Source organism: Ursus arctos, unplaced genomic scaffold (assembly GCF_023065955.2).
Source record: "Ursus arctos isolate Adak ecotype North America unplaced genomic scaffold, UrsArc2.0 scaffold_25, whole genome shotgun sequence".
Taxonomy (NCBI): domain Eukaryota; kingdom Metazoa; phylum Chordata; class Mammalia; order Carnivora; family Ursidae; genus Ursus; species Ursus arctos.
This window is the reverse complement of record NW_026622930.1, coordinates 21016059-21043110: the sequence shown is the minus strand read 5'-3', so window position 1 is coordinate 21043110 and position 27052 is coordinate 21016059. Positions and strand designations below refer to the sequence as shown.

Genomic DNA, 27052 nt, shown 5'->3' with positions numbered 1-27052 from the left:
AAACATTTAATAATTAATACCCTTAGGTAATATTTTCTTAATAGAGTAAAAAGCCTAAGAAGAGACGACATAAGTGTTAATTATACAGCAATGAGATTTCATGAATCTCAGGACAACTAACATCTACACATCATCTCATAAAACTGCACCCTTCAAAGGAACCCAAAACCTTCCTAGCAGGCTAACACTTGGCAGCTTACTTCTCTAATGATGTAGGATACAGTTCTATACTCTCAACTTTTGTTTTATCAATATTAAATAGCAGGCTCCTGAAATATATGATCTGGAATATTCCTTAATCCAGCCAGCTATTCCTATCACTATTTCCCAGTAAAAGAAAGGGAACATGGCTTGTGCAAACTGCATATAATATGCATGAACCACATGGGAAGTTTGCTCTGTGAATGGAAATTCAAGTACTGAGTGAGTACAAGGTTGAAAAAGACAATATACAAGATCTCTTCCAGCTTCTCTTCTACAAGGAGTTTTGGGGGAAAAAATATATTTTCCACAGAAAAAAATATTAAAAGGGTTTTAGTGTCATCTGAAATGATCAAAGCCTAATAAAACAGACTTACAGGTTAAATCAGCAGGGGTGGGGTGCAGGAGGCAAAGAGGTAAATCAAGAAAAAGACTAAGGAAGAAGACTGGAGAACATAATATATCTTGGACCTGCACATTTCAAGCTGTGCCAAATAGTGTTCAACCAGCTTTGAAAGACAAATCCCATAATAGACAATCATTCTTTTCCATCTCTTTCCTTTTTATCAAAATGGTAACATTAATGGTTCTTTCACAACCTTACAGAAAAGTGTTTACTTTATCCTTGTAAAAAAATAAGTAATCCACAGGTAACAAACATAAAAAAGAGAAGAAAATAATTAACATGGTATAAAATAGTAAGACAGAGAACAATATTGTAAATCAAAACTATAGTGAGTCAGACTTTAAATATGTATTTCGGCTACATGTAGTATCATGTAGCAAAGCAATGGGGTAGAATCACATTCATAAAAGAAATGCCTAAAATGATTTGAAAACACAAAGTCTCAGCAAAAATCCCACTTCTTCCACCCAAATTTTCCCAAAGGGTTAAGAAGAAATAACTATTTCCCCTCTGGGCTCCTCTGAAGCCTATTTCAAAACTGAAATAATGCCCTTAGTGAATTACAGAGATTGTTAACATTTCTTTCTCAGCTAAACTGGGAGTCCCTCAAAGTCAAGACAATGCTTTAAGTACCATTAAATCTCTAGTCTGCAGCACCACACCTGGCATATACTAAGTATGTGAAGGTATAAGCTGAATATTTTACTATGTATAGTTCCGACTTCATAGTAGACAATATTTATTCATCCCTTCCTCCAAGAAACACTTATTGGGCCCTTATTCCATGCCAGCCATAGCTCTAGGTACTCTAGATACAGCAGTGAGCAATGTGCCTTGCCTTCACAAAGCCTGCATTCTGATCAGGGGGCAGACAAATGACAAGTAATAAAAAGTGCTAATTAAAAATATATATATGGCTGTATAAGGAGCTCAGGAGTGAAGAATGGGTTTATCTAGAATAGTTAATAAGGCCTTGCTGAAGTAGGGCTCTGAATGACATGAGGGTAAACAGCAATGCAACTGTTTCCAGAGTTGAAAATTCCTGGCTCTGGAAATGGAAAGTACAAATGTCCAAAAGCAGGAGGGTGCCTGGCATGTCTGTGGAAAAGCAAGAAGGCAAGTGTAGTTGGCCTAGAGTGGACAAGAAGAATGACAGAGAATTAGGGGAGTGAGCATGCAGGAACCATAAGAGACGGGTCTTGTAGGCTAAGGATTTTACATTTCATTCTGAATATGATAAGGAAACCACTGAAGGGTTCTGAAGAATGATGTGGCACTATCTGATTCTGTGGGGAAAAGACTGTAGGAAGGTAAGAATGGGAGCAACGGGGCTGGCTACTGCACTAGCCCAAGCAGGGGAAAATAGAGACAGAAGGATAGATGAAAGTAGTAGTGATACAGGGGGTGATGAGTGATCAATTCAAATATTGCTGATGTGGTGCCTGGGTGGCTCAGTCGGTTAAGCATCTGACTCTTGATTTTGGCTCAGGTCATGATGTCAGGGTCATGGGATCAAGCCCCGTGTCCGCTCAGCATGGAGTCTGCTTGCCCCTCTTCCTCTGCTCTTCCTCCTGCGTGTGCTCTTTCTCTCTCCCTCCATCTATTCTCTAAAGTGAATAAATAAAACCTTTAAAAATAAATAAATAGAGCTGACAGAATTTAATGACGGACAGCATATGAAGGGTGAGAGAAATGGCAAAGGCAAGAACATAAACAAACCACAAAAAATTTTTTAAATATAAAGTTAACATTGTTTTTGTCATCAAGATGAGTATCCATCCTTTTAGAAGAAATAATCATAGGAGCTACTTAATAGGCTGAACCACACAAAAAGACACAGTTTGGCACCTTCTATACAAGTTCCCAGGTCAGGAGGGGAAAGAACAGGAAATGGAGCTCCAGCAACCCAAGTCTGCCCAGGCTTTGTGGCTTTAAATCACAGCACCACTCTAATTTGATTCCCATCCAAGTCTGATATTGGCTAACAGTGCTTAAGGATCTCTTTCTCAGATGAAAAATAAGAAACTGAACAACTTTTTCTCACTGCCAAATAAGCCCATGGAATGATGACATAAGGTTATAGGTGTAAATAGTGTTCTACCTTGACCATGAGAGATGTTACAAAAACCTAAGCAAATTCTCATTTCTTGAGTAATAAATAATAAATACCACAGCTTCAGTATTTACCAAAAAAAAAAAAAAAAAAAAAACCTAGGGTATTGAATACAAATGTAAATTAACTAGAAATGCAGGAAGTCATGCACCTATAAAAACTGGTTTTTTATCAGGTAAAAGAAACACAAACAAACAAGATTACACAAAGGAAAATCGAACATGAGAACACCAGTGGAAAATGACTGTAACTGGGTTGGGTGGATGACAAGGTACAAAGGCAGTAATGATTAAGGAGAAGAAAATGATAATTAGGAGAAAGAGTTTAGATCTATGTAAGATAAAAATGTAGAGAAAGTATCTTTGGGACATTCCTGTATAGATTAGATACAGGACCCATGGACAAGGGCATGGGAATACATGATTCCAGTGACAGAAACTCTCATATCAAATTATAGTCTCTAATTGTTTTACTATACGTAAAAAGACTTTTTCCACAGAGGGAGGGAGGGACTGTAACTCTAAATAGGAAGCATGAAGAAAGTCCAACAAAAAGGCATAAAAATGATAGTTTTAGTGTTAAATATAACAGATGTCTTAATACATAATACTCAATGTGTCATATTTTATTTTTCAACAGTAGAAAACACTGTTTCAGATTTAAATTTCCATAAGCAATAGTTAGATAATTATATTCTTCTTCAGTTGCAATGTTTGTGCCAAGTATACTTTCAGGGAGTTCTAATAGTTGAGAGATATATATATTATAATCAATTTTCAAGAAAGTTTAGCAACTTTCTTGAAGGATGCCTGCTGGGTCACAATTGATGGTTCAATACTGACGACTAGTGGTCAAAAAAAGGTAGTAATTTCCTATTTTTGAGTATTCTCCCAAGACTTTTAACTAAATTTGAAAAATGTAGTATAAATTATGTGAAAAACATTTATTAAAAGAAATTTCAAACATTCTGAAAATTACAAAGGAAAAAACTGTATCTCTTAAGTCTTTTCTGTCCATTATTTGTTATGTCCCCAAACCAAGATCAATCAGCCTTTGATATTGACCCCTAATGGGAACAACTCCATGAGGTGTTGGTTCATTCACATCCTCACAGTTGAATTAACATTGTTTCGGAAATCCATAGTTAATATTTTAAAGAGATACTACTTTCAGAATTCATATATCTGAGCAGTTCTAGTCTGAATTTTTTTCTAACTTCATCTATCATCCATTAAGAAATCAGAAATTTAGCTGTCCTAAATTCCCAATATAATGCGAAAAACAGTAAAGTGCCATATCAAAATATACTTTCTAAAGAGTTAAAATTTAATTGTGATTGCCTTAATTCTTGAAGAATGCTTGTGAAATTTCAGTCAAATCATTTAAACTGCTACGTATTCAACTTCAAAGAGGTTAAAATTTGTTAACACTCACTTTCTTCTCTGCAGGAATAAGAGCAGTAAGATAATACACCACAGGTAAACCTTGAAGAGAGAAAAACACTTGTTTTTTTTAACCAAGAGTGTTACATGCAGCCAAATGGTCACTCACATGTGAAAACAATGGTCATTCCTTCCACAACTATTCACAGACTGTCTGCTGTGGGATAAACACTGCATTACATGCCCCAGAAAACAGGTGATGGACAAAGTTCCTGCCAACAGAGTTCCCATTTTAGTGGGGAAGACATACAATAACATAAATAAACAATTATAGGTGGTGTTAAGTGTAATGAAAAGATAAAGTAATATGATATGATAGAAAACAATGGGGTAGAAAAGAACTATTTTATGTTATTTTTTAAAGATTTATTTATTTATTGGTGGGGAGGGACAGAGGGAGAAAATTTCAAGTAGACTCCCTGCTGAGCACTGAGCTCCACTCAGGGCTTGATCTCAGGACCCTGAGGATCATGACCTGAGCCAAAATCAAGAGTTGGACACTCAACAAAATGAGCCACCCAGGCACTCCAGAAAAAGAGCTATTTTAGGAAAGGAAGGGGGAGGGCAGTTCTCTCTAAAGTGGTGGCAACAATTAAACCTGAAGGATGAGAAGACAGAAGTTTGCTGAGGGTCAGAAGAAAAACGTTCTGATAAGACAGGGAGAGGAAATCACTGAGCTTAGAGCACAGATTTCTTAGAACAATTTGTTGTTATAGACGCAATGTTTAAAATTTGAGAATAACCATCTAAAAATGGAAATATGATCTAATATAATCAAAGCCATAAGTATAAAAATGAATATATAACACATTTCAACCCAGTACAAAAAAAAAGGGGGGGGGAGGGAGGGAGGGAAAAGAAAACCAACAACAAAAAAAGAAGAGATGGTAAAAAACAAATAAAAGGATAAAAACACTTCCAAATGCATCAATAATTTTAAGTATAAACTGACTAAGCCAGCCATTAAAAGACATAACTTATCAAATGAGATTTTTAAAGCCCAGCTATAAGGCGTTTATAAGAAACATAAAAAATAAGTTAACAAGGAAGGATTAAAATATGGCAGAAAAATCATATGCCAAGAAAACAGTAATTCAAAGAATGCTAATATCAAGAGGTACAGTACAGATTAAAAAATAATTGACCAAGAAGTAATTAATTCATATCCATGAAACCAGTCACAAAATACAGCAAAACTAAAACTAAAAAAAAAACTAAAAAAATCAAGAGAGAAATTAACAATCCTTAATATACTGAGAGGCTTTAGACACACATATTTAATAAGAATACAAAAGAACAGAATACAATTTACAAACCTGACTTACTAAATTTATAGGAGTGTGTATGTATGTGTGTCATATGCTAAATTGCAAATGTGTTAAATTTTTGTACTCACATATTTACCCAAAAGATTGATCATGGTACCAGGTGTCAAAATGGAAGTTTCAACAAATTTCAAAAGAATTAAAAATTAATAATAAAAAGAGTTACATGAGCATACACACATCTGGATTTTTCAAAAGGCATTCCTAAATAAGTTATAGAGAAAATCATTTAAAAAATCATAAAAGATTTAGAAACAAGCCACCATAAAAGAATAGCATATCAAAATATACAGTTATTAGTGAAAATTTGCAGTAATTTTTAAAAACAGTAAAATCAGCTAATGTTTCAACTTGCAAGTCTAAAAACCAAAACAGAGTAATCCTAAAAACAAAAAAAGGAAGAAAAAAATAATACAGCTAAAGAAAGAAGTCGATGGAGTAATAAAGCTAGCCAAAATGAAAAAATCGTATGTATATCTAGCAATACTAATAAGAAAAAGGAGTAAGTAATATTTGAGCTTCAGAGAAAGATTTAAAAATAATAAATCAGGGCTATGCTTGCTTTTTAAAATTAACTTCAAAATACAGGCAAAATGGGTAACATAAGAAATCATGAATTACCAAACGGACTTTAAAAATAAAAAAGCTATATAAACCAAAAACAAACAAAAAAGAAAAAAAATGGGGTGCTTGGGTGGCTCAATCAGTTAAGCATCTGCCTTAGGCTCAGGTCATGATCAGGTTCCCTGTTCAGCGGGGAGTCTGCTTTTCCCTCTGGCTCATGTGCTCTCTCTCTCTCTCAAATAAATAAATAAAATCTTAAAAAAAAAAATTGAAAACCTCAGCCATCAGAAAGATAACAGGTACAAATGTTTTTATGGGTGAGTTTTAACAAATATTCAAGAAATAGGCAATCCCTCTCTTAAACAGAGCCAGAAAATAGAAAAAAAAAATCTACCTAATTCATTTTATGATGAAATGTATTCACTTATGAAAATGTAACCTTGCTTCCAAAACCAAAAAGAGCAGTACAAAGAAAATTATAAGCCCTCAATCATAAACATAAATATTAAAATCCTAAGAAAACACTAGCAAATTAATTCAGCAATGTATAAAAAACAATACATTATGACTAAATAAATGCTAGGATTTTATCTATTGATAAAATCAACCATATTTCAATATCAAAAGAAAAATATAGCAAGCAGAAAGAGTACTTGATAAATTCCACAACACCTCATAATTTTTTTAAAAAGAAGCAAACAGAAACAACTCTTGGAAACCTAGGAATAGAAGGCAATGTTCTTAATCTGATAAAGGATAGCACTGAAAAAACTGGGAGCAAACAACGTGCAACAAGATTAACACTTCAGAAGCATCCCTATAAAAACAGGAATAAAGCATGAATTCTTGCTATCTTTGTTTCTATTCAACATTGCACTTGAGTTTCTAGACAGTGCAATAAAGCAATGAAAAAGAAAGAATTATAAAGTTAGAGACTAAATTGCCTTTCATTTCATATATGATTATCTACACAGTATATACTACATGACAGTAATACATGAAAGCTGCTTAACAAATTATAAAAGGAGATTAAGCAAAATTGTTGCATACAAGAACCACATATAAAACCAACTGCACTCCTATATACTACAGATAACCAATCAGAGATGTAATAAAAGAAAATATTCCATTCACAATAGAAAAATCCTAAGATACCTAGGAATAAGTCTAACAAAAGATGTGTAAGACCTTTATATACAATTACAAAACATTATTGAAGAACATTAGAAAACACCTCTCTTCAAATTAATCTATGCAGTCAATAGAATTACAACCAAAATGCCAGCAGGATTTTTCAAGGAACATGACTAGAGATTTTCATTATCATTTACCAAAATATAATGAAAGCTATAATAATGGAGATAAAATGATATCAGTTTAGGGGTAGACAAACAGATCAATAGAAAAGCATACAGAACCAGAGAGATATCATGGGAAACTAGATATATAACATTTAAATCAGACAGAAAAGACATTTAAAAATTAAAAAAAAAAAATTAAAAAAAAAAGACATTTAAATCAGACAGAAAAGAACAAATTATTCAAAAATGATGCTGAGGCAACTCATTAGTCAGATAAAAAATAACAGATTCCTTCCTCGTGCCATTAAAAAGGTAAAATTCCTGAGGGAAAACACAATAATCCAATATTTTCAAATGAACAAATGATAAACAAGCTATCTGTACAGGCACAAATGCAAACTGCCAAAAAATATGTGAAAAGATGTTCAAATTCACTAATAGAGAAATGCAAATATAAAAATGAGTTAACACTTTATACCCATGAGCCTGGCAAAAGTTACGGAGAATGTAGGGAAAAGGGCCATTTTCAACCATTTTACTAACAGAAATGTAAAAGGTTAGAACCTTTTGGAAATATAATCTGATAGTCTCTATTATAATAAAAATCCACCTGTGGCAATAAAAAATTAAGTTTGAACCATGTCAGCTAGTTCAAGGAATTTCCAGAAAGCACTGATGAGAGGAAAAAGCAAAGAGCAGAATTGTGTGTGTGTATCAAATGTGATCCCATGTTATTAAAATGAAACATACAAAAAAGTCCTATATATGCAAAGGTATATGAGGTCCATATACATCTATCTAGGATAATTAGGAGTAATGATTAAGGAAAATATAAAGGGATCTCTCCCAGGCTGTTCACGCTGGTTCCTTTTTCTTAAGGAGTGGGGTTAATGGTTGATGATCAGAGAATACAGAAGAGATGGGGGGGTGGGGAATATGAGCCAAGCAAATAAATAAACAAAACTGCATTAAAAAGAGAATGTATGAGCATTTATGATATGATCACATTTAGTTATATGCTTATTTAAGTTATATATGATTAAATACTTTTCATGCTAAATACTTAATGAAAATGTTAAAAGAAAAAATTATGTGAGAAATAAAACTAAACAGTGGATTAAAACAATGTATGAATGTGGTCACTACTTAGCATTTGACAAATATTTATTAAGTGCAAACTATGTCAAATGTTAAAAATGCAAAATGTTCAAAACGAGTACAATTCAGTATCAAGAAATAGTAATTAGTAATAACTTGGGACAAAAAAAAAACTCGTGTAAAATAGATCACTAGAAACTGAACACTGAAGAGAAAACACCTATTGTTGCAAAAGGAGAAAAATAGTAGATGGGATTAGGGTTTATTAAAAGAATAAAAACCAGGACTTAAAATAAGGCTCAGATTTATCCTACACACACGGCTCCATCCCATGAAGAATAAACACTAGGGCAGGAGTTCTAGAATTTTCCCCAGCTATACACATTTTCCTATAGAATAGTACATGTATAGTTGTCCTGTTGTGATACTCTTTCAGGCCATTGGTAGTCTGAAGGTCCTGCATGTCACCCTTACTGTGTTACTCAGTGCTTGCTACATTCCACCTGGTCACCAGGGCTTGAAAAGGACCACATTCTAGAGCTCATGTCCCAAGGATTGGGAAAATAATGTGCATCTTCTGGGCCTTTCCTCATGCTTTCCACGGAACTTGTATTTTAAACTCCCATTGACTTAAATATTCTACTGGTCTTTCTCAAAGCCCAGGGAGACTATTGGGCTGGTCAACATCAGACTGATTTATTGGGCATTTATATAAAAGGCATCAAGTAAAACCAGTGGAGAAGGAGATGCTTGTACTATGAAATAAATATGTGAAAGTGTCAGGACACTGACTATGGAAACAGGAGGGTAAAGTGCCAAGCAAAAGTTATACAGTTCAGCCTTGGAAAGATAAGTGAAGCCCAAAATCTACCAGTCTCAGAAAGGCCTCCTTGTCAATCCAAACCAAGTAGGAGAGTCTCAAAAGGAAGGGGTTAATGAGGCCACCTTAGAACATTTGCCTAACTAGATTCTCCTCTGAATTGACACAGAAGTCTCAAAGGAGATGCTAAAGCTATTAAGTGGACATTAGGAAAACATTCTTGGCTTGCTTAGAAGCTTCTCCCGTAATGAGTCCAAACTAAATACATTTATAAACTGTACCCAAGGCTTTTCTTAGGTGAAATATCCATATTACTCAGCATCTCTGGAGCCACAATGACATTTCTGGGAAGGAACAAATAGCTATTTCTTCATTAGGTTTATCACAATTGGTACAGATGCCAAAAGATGAAGAAAAATATTGGAAAAAAAAATCTATCAATCACTTTAACTTTTCTGTCCAAGGCTTTAACATTATTGAAGAGGCTCATATAATCTGGTTTCTCATAGATGTATGGACTAAAAACCACTAAGCTGAGCTCTCATCTTACACTTAACAATTCCCCACTAATCTTCACCATCTTCAGTTAAGATTCCATTTCTTCACCTTCCCCATAGACTTCTCCATGAAGCACCTTTAAACCCTGAGACACATGATTCACCCTAGATCACTGGTAAGCATGGATTATTACTGGTGGGGGTAAGTGGGAGAACTAGCACTTTAATATGCCTTGAAATGTTTTGAAAGGCATATACAAATATGCACCCAGCATTTATCTCATGTATTTCATCTTAAGTAATTCAAATGAAGACGAAGATATAACATTCAATTTAGTCTGAAGGCCAGTGAAGATCCTTATCAAGTTAAGAAAATCTGACATTCATGTGACATCAGTAGCACATGAATAGTTGAGACTCAATAAAGGAAGCAGATTCCAGAGTGTCCACAGCCCTCCTGGTTAGACCAAGAGGGGGAAAAATACACACAAACACATTAAAGAGTGAACAATTCCTTAAGACCTCTAAACAAGAAGAGGAGAGTGGCCGTTCCTTAACCAATTTCCAATGATTAATACTGTGTTTTTCATTAAATGATAACAAATAAAGCTCCAAGGACCTAAGGACCTCATTAAATCACCAAAAAGAAGCAAGTTTTAGCCAAAAGTACATATTGCCTCCTCATAATATGACATTATACCTAGAAATCTCTGACATCCTGGAAGTTTTAAGGAATACTCCTAATCTCTTAACAATTTTTAAATGTCATAATTTTCACTAACATTGAATTACACATTTTAGGGAGGCAGAAGAGCATAGTGGCTGAAAGTCCAGATCTCCTTCTCACCTATAGATTCATTTTCTCACCATAGCCAGAAACAAAATATATCAATTACTATCATCACACAGTATAGGTATTTGCAAAAGTATTTTTTAATATTGAAAAGAAAGCGTTTCCTCTCCTTAAACATGACCTTTCCAGAACAGCCTAAGCCACTTAACTTGGGAGTAAGAAAACGTATCAGCCTAAATTAATCCTTTCCGGCTTCCACTGCACTGTTTAATCCAAAAACCACCTTTTAAAAGCGTATAGGTCACCACTTATATTAAAGTGACAAAATATGAAATTAAACATTTCTTATCAATAGTGATCCTCTACTGTATTGTCAGAGATGGAATTCCAAATCACAGCTCAAGCTTTTAGTCAAATTGACAATTACAATGCAAATATTCAGGCTCTGGTTTCTCAAGAATAGGGGTGGGAAGCAATCTTCCTCTCCCTCTTTCTTTGTAATTTTGTGCATTCTGCAAAGAAAGAAGAAAATAAGTATGGAAAATTTCTCTAATTTTCTCTTGCAAAAAAGAACAATTGTCTATTCTTATGCTCACCAGATGCAATTTGCTTTGAGAACAAATGTATAAAAATCAAGGTTTAAAAAAAAGGCTACCCACATGCCGTATCTAATTATTCAACAAAGTATCCTCTTCAAAGTAATTACCAACTTGCAAGGGTATGCCTCCTTTTGTGAAATGGAGGAAAACGGAATTTTAGAAAACAAAAGTAGATTTTCTATCGCTTACATTATAATTTCAGGACTGCCATTTTTGCTCCTAATTTTCAATTGGCAGTGTCTCCTAATAATTAAAAAAATTTTAATCCATCAATTTATAAAGGTCAATGATCTTCAAGCATACATAAGTGCATCTGTAGAACACCACTTTTAGAGGAAATCATTTTGTCAAAGAAAAAGACATCCTTTTTAAAATCTTGTTTCAATTTTTTATACTTTATATATATATCTCAAACTCATTAAAAGGGAAATTCAACAAATTAATTTTCTATAACAATAGTAATAAAATATAACCAATGTTATACAATGAGAATTCACAAATCTACAGCAACAATTAATTAATTAATTAAGGGAAAAAGCAAAGCCTTTCCTCACAGTAGGAATCCAATTAATAAACGCAGAAAAAAGTGATGGAATGTGTAAAAAGAAAATCACCATTTAGCATCACTTATAGTAATAACTATTTCATTAAAGAATATTAATAAATGCTAAAATCTACGGGTGAAAATACGATAATAAGCTATTTTCAAGTTTCAAAGAATCTCCACATAAAATAACTATTTGAAAAGGCATAATAGTAAAATTTGCAGTGGAGAAACCTGGCAGACAACACCTTAACCAAATGTTTAGTTTTCACCAGTAATGGGACATATGGACATTATATGCCTCCTAATAAGATACCCGGGGAAGATTGCAACTCTAGCTCGGGGTTTCCTGCCAAAAGTCCATAATCTGAATTTAGTTATGAGACAATATCAACAAACCAAAATGCAAGACTTCTACAAAATAACTGGCCAGTACTCTGCAAAGTTGTCAAGGTCATAAATGACAAAGAAAAACTGAAAAAGCTGTTCCAGATCAAAGGAGACTAAAGAGACACGATGGTCAAATGCAATTTGTGACCCTGTATTACATCCTGGACCAGAAAAGGATGTTAGTGGCAAAATGTGAATAAAAACTATAGTCTATATCATAGTATTGATCCAATGTTAATTTCCTGTGATTATGACATCATATTACTTAGGTATAAACTATTTACATCATGTCTGCAACTAGCTCAAAAAAAATATATATATATATGTAATATATAATAACTGTTATTTATTATTATTATAACATACATATAAAATGTGAATATTGGAGGAATCTAGGTAAAGGGTATACAGAAATCCTTTGTTCTAATTTTTCAATTTCCCCCTAAGTCTGAAATTTCAAAATAAAAAAGTTACCTAAAAGGTAAGTGATCTCAATTTTGGAATGGTATGACCAAAGTCTAGTCCAGGGGTTGGGCCAGACAGTCAATATGTTAGGCTTTGTGGGTCATATGGTCTCTTTTACAACTCCTCAGTGCTGCCACAGTGTCAAAAAACCACCCACAAACAGTAAATGAATGGAATGGCTATGTTCCAATAAAACTTTATTTACAAAAATAGGCAATGGGCCACATTTGGTCCAGTGGCCATGGTTTGCTGACCCCTGGTCTAGTTCATGCCAAGGAAAATTGATCAGAGTAATCATACTTTCAGTTAACATTTTTGAGCATATGCCAGATATTATATTAAGTGCTTTATAAGCATTAATTCATTTATCCTCACACCAACATGATTAGGTAAATACTATTATTATTTCCATTTTCCACAGAGGAAATGGGCCTAGAAAAGCAAAAGAACTTGCTCAAGGTCACACAGCCAGCAAGCAGCAAACTTTGGGTTTGAACCAGGTAGGGCTGTCTTCACACACTGAACTAGATAACCTATATGCTATATATTTCCCAGATGGACTGAAATATACATGCAACGACCAAGGAACTCTAACCATTTTAACAATGGCTAAATAACTATCCGAACTCAAGATTTACATTCTGAGAAGTTATTTTTCACAAACCTCCTGTAGCTGCAAAGAAATAAGTCCCAGCTGATCCTGACGTTTTTCTACCAGCTCTCTTTCTGTGCGCATCTCTCTTTCTATTTCCTGAAGCCGTCGTTCCACCCGGTCTGAAACCTACATGAACAGACAGAAATAGTGACATTACAGAGCTGTTAAGCAAAAAGAGAATATACTGAAGAGATATTTTATGCCAGATACACTACCACCTACAGCATTTAAGAATGGTTTATTTATAGTGTCCTTTTTAATGCTTATTAATGTTTTAATAAACCAGATCACAAAAAAAAATAATAGACTGAAAGTTACAAAACAATAATTAGTCTCTAAATAATCCAAACCTGGATCCCAATAAAGGACTTAAATCTTTCAAAGTATAATAATTCAATACATCAGAGTTAAAATAGACTAGAAAAGAGTGCCCTCTGGTGAGCTAAAAGGAAAATACCAAGTTTGCCAATGACTGCATTTATTACTCTATTAATGATAAGCTGTTCTATTTAGTTCTTTTTCATTTTAATTATCTATAAACATGACCTGCCTAAAAAGGTTTTGATGTCTATGAGCAGGAAATAATTAAAAGCATTTTTCATTAGCTTGTCAATCTTTTCTACTGTGATCTACTGAAAATAAACCAGCTGTAAAAGATCAAAAACTAAAGTCAAACAGAAAAATGTTTAATTGGGACTCTCTAAAATTAACATGAAAAAATTTTTTTTCTCTGATGCAAGATTTTCCTTGCTAAAAGTTGTACAAATTCCAACACATTTCATGTGTATCATCACATAGTCCCCTAAATAAAATTTACGTATTTGATGATGTGTATATTTCATGCAGGAGGCTATGGGTGATAAAAGACATTTGGATTCATTCAAAAGAAGCAATAAATCCAGCCCTGTTATAAGAAATCCTTTACCAACAATTCTACATAGCCAGAAGGGTCCTGGTCACAAGGAATCTTACTAGGATGATAGAAATGTTCTAAACTGGATTATGGTGATGGCAGTATAACTCAATACATTTATTAAAAATCATTGACTTATGCACATAAAGCATGTTAATTTTATGATAAATTATCGCTCAAATCAAATTGTTTTTTACAATGACACTGGTAAACATAAGTTTAGTCAATAAGCTCAGCAAAAATAGTCTATCAAAAAAATTAGCAGTTAGGGGCGCCTGGGTGGCACAGCGGTTAAGCGTCTGCCTTCGGCTCAGGGTGTGATCCCGGCATTCTGGGATCGAGCTCCACCTCAGGCTCTTCCACTATGAGCCTGCTTCTTCCTCTCCCACTCCCCCTGCTTGTGTTCCCTCTCTCGCTGGCTGTCTCTGTCTCTGTCGAATAAATAAATAAAATCTTTAAAAAAAAAAATTAGCAGTTAACATTTACTAAGAATGAAAATTCTTGGTTTTCCACCTTTTACTGCTTAAAAACTATTAAGATATTTACTGTGATACTCACAGTGCTTTACTAAAAACTCAAAACACCCTTCAGCATCAAGCTTCTAAATTATTGTAGTAATCAACCCTAGTATCCCAATAAACAATTTACTACTGCATCTGAAATAAATGTAGTACCTGCTGTAATAGAAAACAATATTGGGTAAATACTAAAAAATCAAAGGTTGTTAATTCATGCAATTTTTACAAAATGGAAATACCTTTATAATTCACTCTGAATGTAAAAAGTAATTAATAGCAACACTTATCAGAAAATAAATAATACACAATCATCTCAAACTCATTAGGGTGGCTACTATCAAAAACAAACAAAACCAGAAAATAACAAGTGTTAGAGAGGAAGTGGAATCTCGGTACGCTGTTAGTGGGAATATAAAATTGCACAGATCCTATGGAAAACAATATGTTGGTTCCTTAAAAAATTAAAAATAGAATTACCAGCAATTCCATTTCTAGGTATATGCCCAAAAGAATTGAAAGAGGGTCTTAAAGAGATTATTTGTAGACCCATGTCTATAGCAGCATTATTCACAAGCGCCAAAGATAGAAGCAACTGAAGTGTCCATTCACAGATAAATGGACCAACCAAATGGGTTACACATACAATGGAGTATTATCCAGTCTTAAAAAGGAAGAAACATCTTACCCATGCTACAACATGGAAAAACTTTGGAGACATTATGCTAAGTGAAATAAGCCAATCACAAATAGACAAATATTGTATCATTCCACTTATATGAGGTTCCTGGAGTAGTCAAATTCATAGAGACAGAAAGTTGAAAGGTGATGTCCCGGGACTAGAAAAAGGGTAGCATGGGGAGTTGTTGTTTAATGGGTATAGTTCCAGTTTTGCAAGATAAAAAGAGTTCTAAAATGGTGAATGTGCATAATACTACTGAACATTTAAAAGTGATACAATGATAGGGTCGCCTGGGTAGTGCAGTCATTTAAGCATCAGAGTCTTGGTATTGGCTCAGGTCCTGATCTCATGGGTCGTGAGATTGAGTCCCACATTGGGCCTTGCGCTCAGTGCAGAGTCTGCTTAAGACTCACTCTCCTTCTCTCTCACCCCCCCCAACCCATGTGTACTCTCCCTCCGTAACTTCAACTAAACTACACCTTAAAAATAAAATAAATCTTTGAAAAAAAAAAAAGTGAGGAGTACCTCGGTGGCTCAGTCAGTTAAGCCTCCGCCTTCAGTTCAGTCACGATCCCAGAGCCCTGGGATCAAGCCCCAGGGTCTGGCTCCCTGCTCAGTGGAGAGTCTGCTCTCCTTCTCCCTCTGCCCCTCCCCCACTCCATGTTCTCTCTTTCTGTCTCTCTCTCTCTTTCTCTCAAATAAATAAAATCTTTAAAAAAGTGGTATGATGGTAAATTTTATATTTTACCACAATTAAAAATAATAAAGAATGATAAAAAGAAATATAATCTGCTAATAACCATCCATGAAGAGAAAAACACTGATAAGTATATTGTTGTATACTTTCAGAAATTTTTCTATGCATATGTAAGCATGACTAGTCAAACACATATTCATTTCACTTCTTTAAATAAAAATGAGGTGTTATACATAATATTTTATAAATTTTTTGCAGTTGACATATCATGGGCAACTTTCCATGACAACAAATAAATCTACATCCTTTTTCTTAACAAATGCATAGTTCTCCATAATTGATTAAAATAATTTCCTACTGATAATGGGATAACAATTATTTATTTTTGCGAGTAGATGCTACGGCAAATACTCCTATATAAGATCATTTTTGTAGATACAACCTTTAAGTGGAACTGCTGAATCAAAAGGTATGAATCATTTATAAAAAAATAAAACATGAAATAAAATAAAACTGAGAGGTAGTTTGGATTTTTATCCAAATCTTTTACTCTAAAAAGAAGACTGAGAAGATGAAATTATTAATCAGGGGTCACATAACTAATCAGTGAGAAAAAGAAGCCTAATACAGGTCTCCCTTTCCAGCAGTATCTTATAAGCCTCAGGTCCATTTTCATGCATTCATTCAACAAACATGCATGGACACTCATTTGTTCCAATTGTTGTGGTAGGCAGGAATACAGCATTACACCTGCTGTATCCAGACCCTGCCTTAAAATAGCTTGCTACTGAAGACCAACACTGAATGAGCAGTTAGAATTTCTCTCATTAAATTCAATGAGTTGAATGATTTCTGTATTTCAGGAAGGAAGGCTGTGCTTATTAGTAACCTATCAAAATTAAAGAAATTCAGAAATCCAAATACTGAAATAAAACCCCAAAATTATTAAGACAGTTTCTTCAATAAATGGTATTGGGAAAAGTGGGCAACTATACACAAAAAATTAAACTGGAACTCTTTTTTGGGGGGGTACAACTTTCTTACACCATATACAAAAGTAATTCAAAATGGATGAAAGACTTAAGTGGAAGACTGGAAACCATAAAACTCCTAGAAGAAAACATGGGCAGTAGGCTCTTAGAAATTAGTCTGTGCAATATATATATATTTTTTGTACCAGTCTCCTCAGGCAAGGACAACAAAAGCAAAAATAAATAAATGGAACTATACTGAACTATAAAAAGCTTTTGCACAACAAAGGGAACCATCAATGAAATGAAAAGGCAACCTACTGAATGGGAGAAGATAATCTGCAAAACATATAACCAATAACGGGTTAATATCAAAAATGTATAAAGAGGGGGCGCCTGGGTGGCACAGCAGTTAAGCGTCTGCCTTCGGCTCAGGGCGTGATCCCGGCGTTATGGGATCGAGCCCCACATCAGGCTCCTCCACTATGAGCCTGCTTCTTCCTCTCCCACTCCCCCTGCTTGTGTTCCCTCTCTCTCTCGCTGGCTGTCTCTATCTCTGTCAAATAAATAAATAAAATCTTTAAAAAAAAAATGTATAAAGAATATAATTCAATATCAAAAAATCCAATTTAAAAATGGGCAAAGGGACTAAATAGACATTTCTCCAAAGAAGACATAAAATGGCCAATAGACATATGAAAAGATGCTCAATATCACTAATCATCAGGGAAATGCAAACCAAAACCACAATGAGATATTACCTCACACCTATCAGAACAGGTGTGCTCAAAAAGACAAGAAATAACAAGTGTTGGCAAGCACATGGAGAAAAGGGAACTCTTGTGCATTGTTAGTGGGAATGCAAAATGGTGCGACCACTTTGGAAAACGGTACGAAGGTTCCTCAAAAAATTAAAAATAGAACTACCATATGAAACAGCAATTCCACTTCCGGGTATTTATCTAAAGAAAAGGAAACCACTAATTCAAAAAGATATATACATCCCCATGTCCACTGTAGTGTTATTTACAATAACCAAGCTATGGAAGCAACCTATGTTCACCAATCGATGAAGGGATAAAGATGTATACATACACAAAAAAGAATGGAATCTTGCCATTCATGACAAATGGATGGTTCTAAAGGATATTATGCTAAGTGAAATAAGTCAGATGGAGAAAGATAAATACTGTGATTTCACTTATATGTGCAATCTAAAAAAAAAAAAACAGACTCAGTGATACAGAAAACAGTCTGGTGGTTGCCAGAGGAGAGAGAGGTGGGGGGTGGATGAAACAGGCAAGGGGAACTAAGGGGTACAAACTTCCAGTAATAAAAAAAAAATCCAAAATTATTTAGACATTAGCTACTTCACCACCATAGCTAGTACACTGATGATGTCGAGTTACCATATTTGGATGATTCTGTTTTAAAATTAATATTTGTGTTAAATAGCTTCTGACATGGTTTCAATGGTTTCTGCTTCCTGGTATTCATCTACCTGCATAATTTCTTCCCCCTGAATGTGGACTGGTCCTAGTAACTTCCTTCTAATGAACAGAAGACAGCAAAAGTTATGAGATGTCACTTCCATAATTAGGTTACAAAAAATTGTGACTTCCATTCTTGCTAGCGCATTCTCTCTTGCTAGCCCTCTCTCTTGCTTGCTCTGATGAAGCAATCTGCCATGTTGTAGATGCTCTATGGAGAGGCCACGTGTCAAGTAAATCAAAGAAGCGTCTGACCAACAGATCATAATGAATTGACACTTCAATCCAATAACCTATAAGGAACTGAAGGAGCTAAGAAGCAGATCAATTAGTCAAGCCTTGAGATTACTATAACCTGCAAGAGATCCAAAGCCAAAGGACCCAGCTAAGCCAAACCTGGATTCCTAACCCAGAGAAACTGTCAGATAATAAATGTTTTAATTCAGGGATAATTGTTATGCAGTCATAGATAACTAATGCAATTTTTTATCTGTTTTCAAATAAATCCTCAACCAGGAAATAAGCTAGAGAGCCTAATATATGCATATTCCCCACTCCAACCACAAAATTTCTATTTCATAGAATTTTGTTCTCAATTTCAAAATATTTTTATTTTCTACTAGTATTAGCCTTCTCTGTAATCCAGTGATAGATGGCCACCTCTTTAGTCTTATCTGTGCCACCCACTGGCCTTGTGATTACTTTTCTAAATGAAGTACATACTAACTGAGCTGTACAAGTAATTTAATCTCTCAAAAAATCAGCATCATCTTCCATAAAATGGAAATAATAACTTGCCCTGCTTGCCACATAGAACTGTGTGGACCAAAAAGTACAAAAGTAATGGGACAAAAGTATAAATGTTGTGGTAGATATTAATAGTTGTTTTCCAATACCTATTTCCCTACTCCCATTTTTTTCTACAGTAAAGGAATTTTTAACTAGATAGGTGGCTGCCAAATATAAACATTTTCTGGCCTTGTGACTTAAATTCTGGCAAATGGGATACAAGTATAAGTGTCAAGTGACGAGTTCCAGAAACTACCCATAAGAGATGGCACAAAAGCACACCTTTTGCTCTCATACTCATTCCTTCCTCCATCTTGCTGCCTAGTACACACATGCTGCCATCTTAGATCATGATTTGAGGCCATAACAGGAAAAACAACAACAACACCAAGAACATAACAGAAAGAGCCAGAATCCCTTACATATTGTAGGGAGCACAACATGGAACCCTGACCTTTCTACTTAAGACTTTCCCATAAGAAAGAAGTAACTTTTGTCTAAGTCACTGTTATTTGAGGCTTTCTGTTATTTATGACTGAAACTCATCTTAACTGATAGAAGCACTTAATGAACTACAAAATGCTAAGCAAGTGCAACTACTGCATTATACAACCATCAGAACATGGGCACATCAAAATATACTTGCTCTATTTTAGTCAAGTCTGAAGACAACAATAAGTAATAAAAATTAGTAGACATTAAAGTCAGTGTTCAGAAAAATAAAACATATGCACAAACTAGCATGAATGAAAATGAATAAACACAGCACTTTAGTAGTTCCAATAGTGGTAGAATTATAATCATCGTATAAGGCCACCTGAGTGTCTTCATAAACCCAATCATCTAAACAGATCAATATGCTCAAAATACATTCTTTTTTCTACTGCTAAGACCCTGAGTCACACAACTCCACCTAAGCCAACAAAAACCAAGGACCTAAAATACACATTTGGATGTGCTTGTTTTCTTTTTGTCTATTCTTTCTCATCAATTTCTATTTACATGACTGTACTAATTAGGGTATAGTCTAGGTTCTTTCAAAAAGACCAAATATACAGGAGCTTAAATAAGGTAACAGCTTATTTCTATCTCATATTGTAGTCCAGAAGAAAGCAGGACAAGTAGAGGCTACTCTGTTTCCTAAGGTCATTCCAAGATCCAGATTCCTCCCACATGCTGCTCTACCTTACTGTAGATTGTTATCTGCAACCGTAGCTTGTCACCTGCAAGGCTGGAGCTGAGTAAGTTCTACATCCCCATTTCAGCCCACATAAAGAGAGGGAGGGAGACAAATTACTGGACAAATGGCTTTGTTTTCAAGCTCAGAAGTTGCATGCATCAGTTCTACACACACTTAGTCTCCTGGCCATAACTTAGCTGCACAGGGAAGCTGGGAAATGTCATCTCTACCCGAGTAACCATGTGCCTGGATAAAACTTCTGGGGTCAGGGAGTGATAAGGGGAAGAGTATGGGAAGCTGATACCAAAGGGAAGAAGAAATTCAGTATTAGGGGCCGGTTAGAATTAAAATAACACATATAATTTTAAGGTAAGCCACCTTTCATTCTTCTTAGAAAAGGGGAAGATAAATGCTAATTCTCAACTGCAACTATTAAAAGAGGGCATTTAAAATTGAGCTATATGTAACAAATTACAAATGCACGTACTTTAATTCCTGTAAGTCCACTACTAGAAATTTATTCTACCAATTTACTTTTTCATGTGAAAAATGGCACATGTACAAGATCACTAATTGCAGTGATGTGTATAAAAGAAACAGACTTAAATAACCTAAATGTTCATCAACTGGAGACTGATTAAATTATGGAACATTCATTCAATGGAATGCTTTAAATTAGTAAAAGAAAGGAATTAGAAAGCTCATTAGATGCTAATATGGAATAATCACAAATCTCAAAAATACATTAAATGAAAAAGGCAATATACAGAACAGTGTGTTTAGTATACTACCTGCTACCAATTCTGTAACAAAAAGGAGAGGAGAGCAAGGCCTCTCTCAAGGTGGTACAGTTTCACTGGAGACCTGAATTACAAGAGGAGGCTAGCCATGCAAAAACTTTAGGAAAGAAGAGAAGCCATGGCAAGGAACCTAATGTAGAAATAAGTTTGACAAATTCAAGGTACCTAGGGAAGCCCAGATAATATAGGTACTATCAGCCATCACAAGGAATTTGGAATAGAAGCAGCTTAGGTAGAAATTTACACAGCAGGGATATAATTCACTGTGATGACAATTTTTTAAAAATCACTTGGTTAACTGTGAACAACAGTATGGAGGTTCCTCAAAAAATTAAAAATAGAACTACCATATGATCCAGTAATTCTACTATTGGGTATTTACCCAAATAATATAAAAACACTAATTCAAAAAGATATGTGCATACTATGTTTATTGCAACATTGTTTACAATAGTCAAATTATAGAAGCAACCCAAAACGTCTATAGACAGATAAATGGATAAAGAAGATGTGGTATAAATACACAATGGAATAGTATTCAGCCGTAAAAAAGAATGAAATCTTGCCATTTGCAACAACATGGATGGATCTAGAGGATAGAATGCTAAGTGAAATAAGTCAGTCAAAGACAAATACCACATGATTTCACTCGTATGTAGAATTAAGAATTAACACAACCAACAAATTTAAAAAAAGACAAACCAAAACAAAGACTCTTGACTATAGAGAACACACTGATGGTTGCCAGATGGGAGGGGGGTGGTGGGACGGGTGAAATAGGTGAAAGGGATGAAGAATATACTTAATGTGATGAGCACTGAGTAATGTAAGAATTGCTGAATCACTATACTATACTCCTGAAACTAATACAACACTGCATTTGAACTCTACTGGAATTTTAAAATGAATGAATGAATGAATGAATGAATGAATATCACTTGGCTACTGTGAGAAGCACAGATGGGGCAAGCGTAAAGAGAGAGAACAAGTTCAATGCAGGCCACCACAGTCAACATAAATGACAGTGGCCTAGACAGAAGTATTAGACAGAAGTAGATGGAACTGGGCAGGATTTCAGTAATAAAAAGAACTAGATTTTTATAATGGGTTGGGACTGTGGAATGAAGAAAAGGATCTACAGTGATTATTGGATGACCTCTGGATGGCTGTGATGTCATTTCCTGAGATGGTGAAGACCAAAGGAAGAGCAAGTAAAAGTAGTTCTAAATGGAAGGGCATGGACTCTGTACCTAATGACACAGCATATATGATAACTTTTGAATAAGATAACTCCCAACAAGAATTAAAGAATACAATTATTAATGCCTCCTCACTTTTGTTTTCCATTTCCGATACCTAAAAGAAAAATATTAACCATGTTGCTTAACACCAAAAATTCATTTTTATCAGAGTTGATATGACTCAATTTACTACTAAATGAAAAAGTCCTAAATCTCTATAGATATAAAAATAGTAAAATAGCAAAATACAAATAAGAATAGCTTTTAATGTTAGCATTTAAATGAAAGAAGGCAAAATAAGAGAAAAAGCATTGTTTATGGGATTGTATTATGGCTTTTCAATATGCTGATTCTTCATACCTTGAACAATATCTGCTGGTTTAAAATCCATTTCAGTATATACTTGTTGTACATTCTGTTGCTGTAATCTACGCAACAACCATGTTATCCTAAATGCAGTGCTGACAGAATTCTCAGAGTTCAATTAATGACCAACTCTTCCAGCAACAGCTGGATCCATGTTTAGATTTTTAATTTAAACAGTGACCCTCCTATAGAAAACTAAAATAAAACTGACTTTTCCTCCATGAGTAATCAAACTTAGTAAGTACTCATATCACACTCAAATGGATAGAATCTAGACAACTAATGAACTGAAATTTCCCCTGCAGTATGAGGCCCATGCAATATTGATTGCTTATTACCAAAATTAGGTCTTAAAAGAAAATATTTTCCATAACATCATGTTATAAATAACTATGCCCTTCTAATGGGAAGTATAAAAGAAACTAAACAATCAAAAGTCTATGAATCATAAAGGATTAACAAATCAAATCTTGGCATGTCTGATAGGAACCAACACTTTTTGCCTCTCACAGGAAATTGTGTCCTATAAACTTTTATAAGATATATTTTAGTTACTGAGAAAATGCATGATAAACAACTGTAGCCTCAGAATAATGCACAATAAATGTGAATAACAGTGAGTACCAACAGAAACCAAAATTGGTGAGAGATAGTGGCAGTCATTCATTTTTCTTTATATATTTGTACAACATTTTAAAGTTTTCCAGTGAACATGCATCACTTTGGTAATTTTATTTCGAACTTAAATCTGGAGAGGGGAAACAGCTGCAGCCTCTGAGAAGTTTAACGTTCAAATAACAAAACTGCATGTTCTCTGACAGCATGCGATCATGAATTCACAAATACAACACAATATGTCAAACAGTTATAAAATGTAAATGTTGACTTCAATTGGAATAAGTGACTCAGAAAATCTATATAAAGCCTTGTATAAATTGGAAGCAAGCACTATGTGGCCTTCAGAAGACCTTCTAAAATTCAACAATATGATTTTTAAGTTTGGCATTAGACAATTGTTTCTTAATCAAGACTACATACACCCACAGGAGGTATGAGATGCCCTCAATTAGGAGACACCCCTACTTTGAAAGCAAATTACAGAAAACACAAAACAAGCTGTAGCAACACAACTTGATGGGAGGAACTAGCAGTTGAACAATTCAACCAAGGGCACAATTAAGTGTCTATAATTTTCTAGGTTTAGACGATATAAAAGAATATGTCCTAATGAGCTGGGCACACTGGACAGCTAGGTAAACTGGTGAGTTGTATACACCAATTACACCAATGAATTGAGCACTAGTGAGGTGTGACATCCAGTTGTGCAATCATAGCTCTATCTGATGTGTAGTAATTCTTGATACATGGTGATAAGGGTAAAAGAAGCTGGACTTTCTTTGAATTCAGCTGTTAACTTTTAGCTCAGTAATTATATTTCAGACCCCCATTAACACTCTTGACTGTAGATAATACGTACTAGTTTTATCTGCTATATAAAAGAAATAAAAATGAAATAACTCTTCATTATGGGTTCTTTGTAATCAGTGAAAGGTAAAACATTAACAAATGTAATGTGCACTATGCAAATTAGTATTTTCAAACTCCAAACTCAAACTATCCTAACTAACATCAAAAAACAGCATGACAGTACAACTGTCCACAGCTTACTCAAAACTACAAAAATCTCAGAACATTGGGGATACCTGAGTGTGAAGCAAAGTCTTTGTTATAAGCATGCTCACAAGTTGTATACCTATGCACCAAGTTAAAGGAACTTCATACAATGCTACAAAATAGCAAAACCCTTTTAGAAAAAGTATTAGAAATCTCAAATATAGTAATAAAACCATATATATACAAAAACATTCAGGGAGTTTCATTTCCAAAAATGACAGCCTAGATAATTCAGACCAAACTTTTCACTAAAAATAATTTTAAAAACTAGAAATTTTAAACAAAAAACAGTTTTAAGGCACTGGAAAGATATATGAGACCAAGATGAAAGAGAAGAAAGAAACTCAGAGAGGTTAGTCCATCTTTTCTCCCTGAAATATCAGCCCACTTCAGAAAAAGCAGTTGTGATACTGAGAAGCCAAACAGAGTTTTTAACAGACGCATGGGGCCACAGGGGAAAAACGAGTTGAGAGCCATTCCAAAAAAGGGTGTGCCTAAACTTCCCCAACCCCATCCCCAGCCTTTGGGCTAGATTCCTGAAGGGTCATCCACTAGCAATAAGGTGATCTAGGAATAGATGAAATCCAGCACTGACGTTTTAACACTGAAATAGCTCAACAAAAATGTAAGGTAATCCATGATTGCTATGGCCCTTAATCTATAACAAAAATTAAATATATATTCTTATACATAATAATTATCAAATTACTTATCCTTATCAAATAAGAATGAAATATATTTTTTGTCAAACAAAAGTGACCAGATAATCAAAAATAAACAGTAGGCAAAAACAATGTGATCAAAATCCAAGAAAAATAAGAGATAACAGAAATAGAAACAGACCTTGAGAAGATCTAGACAATGAAGTTATGACACACAGATACACAGATTGAGGATTTTGGCAAAGAACTACAAAGTTAAAAACAATGAAATCAAAACTCTATAAGTGAAATATGTGATAACTGAGAATACAAAATCAGTGGGTGGGTTAATAGAGTTGATTCAGTTGAAGAAAGAACAAGTAATTAAAAGGTCAGAAGAAAATATTCAAAACAAGGAAAAAACAACAAACAAATATTTATTAAAATGAATATAAGAGACAAAGAGAATAGGCACAAATCAAAAGAACACAACCAAGCTTATCATAGTAAAACTACGGAGAAACAAATTAAGAAGAAAAACTCAAAAGCAAATTAGAGAAAAATATATATTACCATACAAAAAGCACCAACAAGACTAACAGCTGACTTCTCAACAGAAACAACAGAAGTGAAAAAATGATTAAATATCTTCAAAATACAGAATAGGGCGGGAAAAGGACTATCTAGAATTTATATCCAGTGAAAATCTCTTCCAATAAAGAAACTGAAGTAAAGACATTTTCAAACAAATACAGAGAGGATCTGTCACCAAAGAACCCACTCCAAATGAAATCCTAAATGGGATTCGTTCAGGCATATGCAGATTCACTCTGAAGAAAATTTCAAAGTATATTCTTAAGGCAGATGAGGAATCTCAGGTTGCAAAAAGGAATGAGACATGGAAAAAAATAAAGAAACCTGAAGATGGGGCACCTGGGTGGCTCAGTCAGTTAAGTGTCCAACTCTTGATTTCAGCTCAGGTCATGATCTCAAGGTTGTGAGATCAGGCTCCACGCCTAGCATGAAGCCTACTTAAGATTCTTTCTTCCCCTCGTCCTCTGCCCCTCCCTCCAAAAAAATTATTTAAAAATTTTAAAAAGACAAAGATTGTTAATATTTTTAATCTTAAGTGATATTCCATAAAATGGCATAAAAATATCAAAGTCAAAAAATAAATCTTAAAATTAATGTATAACACATAGGATCTCTAGATAAAAAAAAAACTTTAAAATATTAATGGAAGAATTTGCTCTGTTCATGAAAAGGAAAATTCAACATTATAAAAAATGTCAATTCTCTCCATGTTGGCCTATACATACAATGTAATCTAATCAAGATCCTAAGTTTTTAATAATTTCACACGCTGACTCTAAAATGTATGCAGAAATGCAGCATAAAGAACACACAGGATAATCTTGAAGAACAAAGTAGAAGGATTACTCTACCACATCACAACTTACCATAAAATAACAGTAATCAAGACAATGTGATATGGGCACTGGAATAGACAAGTGAACCAGAGGACTGAATAAATCCAGAAACAGATGCCTGCACATATGAACATTTGATTTACAACCAAGACAGGACTGTAAAGTAATAACAAAGGGGTGGTTCTTTCAATAAATGAAACTGAATCAATTAGATATTCATATAAAATGTATGATCCCTACTTCATACCTTAAACATCAGTTCCAAGTAGATATTAGATCTTAATGTAAAAGGTAAAAAAATAAGCTTCTAGAATATTACATAAGAAAATATTTTCATGATCTGAGGATAGGGAACAATTTCTTAAACAGGTCAAAAAAACACCAACCACAAAAAAAGAGATAGAAAACTGAACTAGATTAAATTTCAACATAAGACCCATTAAGAGAGTT

At 34.3% G+C, this 27052-nt stretch overlaps 1 protein-coding gene across 7 annotated transcripts in view; it reads right to left on the bottom strand.

Moving 5' to 3' along the window:
* CEP128 (centrosomal protein 128) overlaps window positions 1-27052 on the bottom strand; it is a 500403-nt gene that overhangs the window by 304461 nt on the left and 168890 nt on the right. For all 7 annotated transcript variants that reach the window (XM_057318321.1, XM_057318320.1, XM_057318322.1 and 4 more), the window contains one exon: window positions 13223-13339. In XM_057318321.1, the coding sequence (XP_057174304.1) occupies window positions 13223-13339 (117 nt within the window). The remainder of the gene's footprint in view (window positions 1-13222; window positions 13340-27052) is intronic.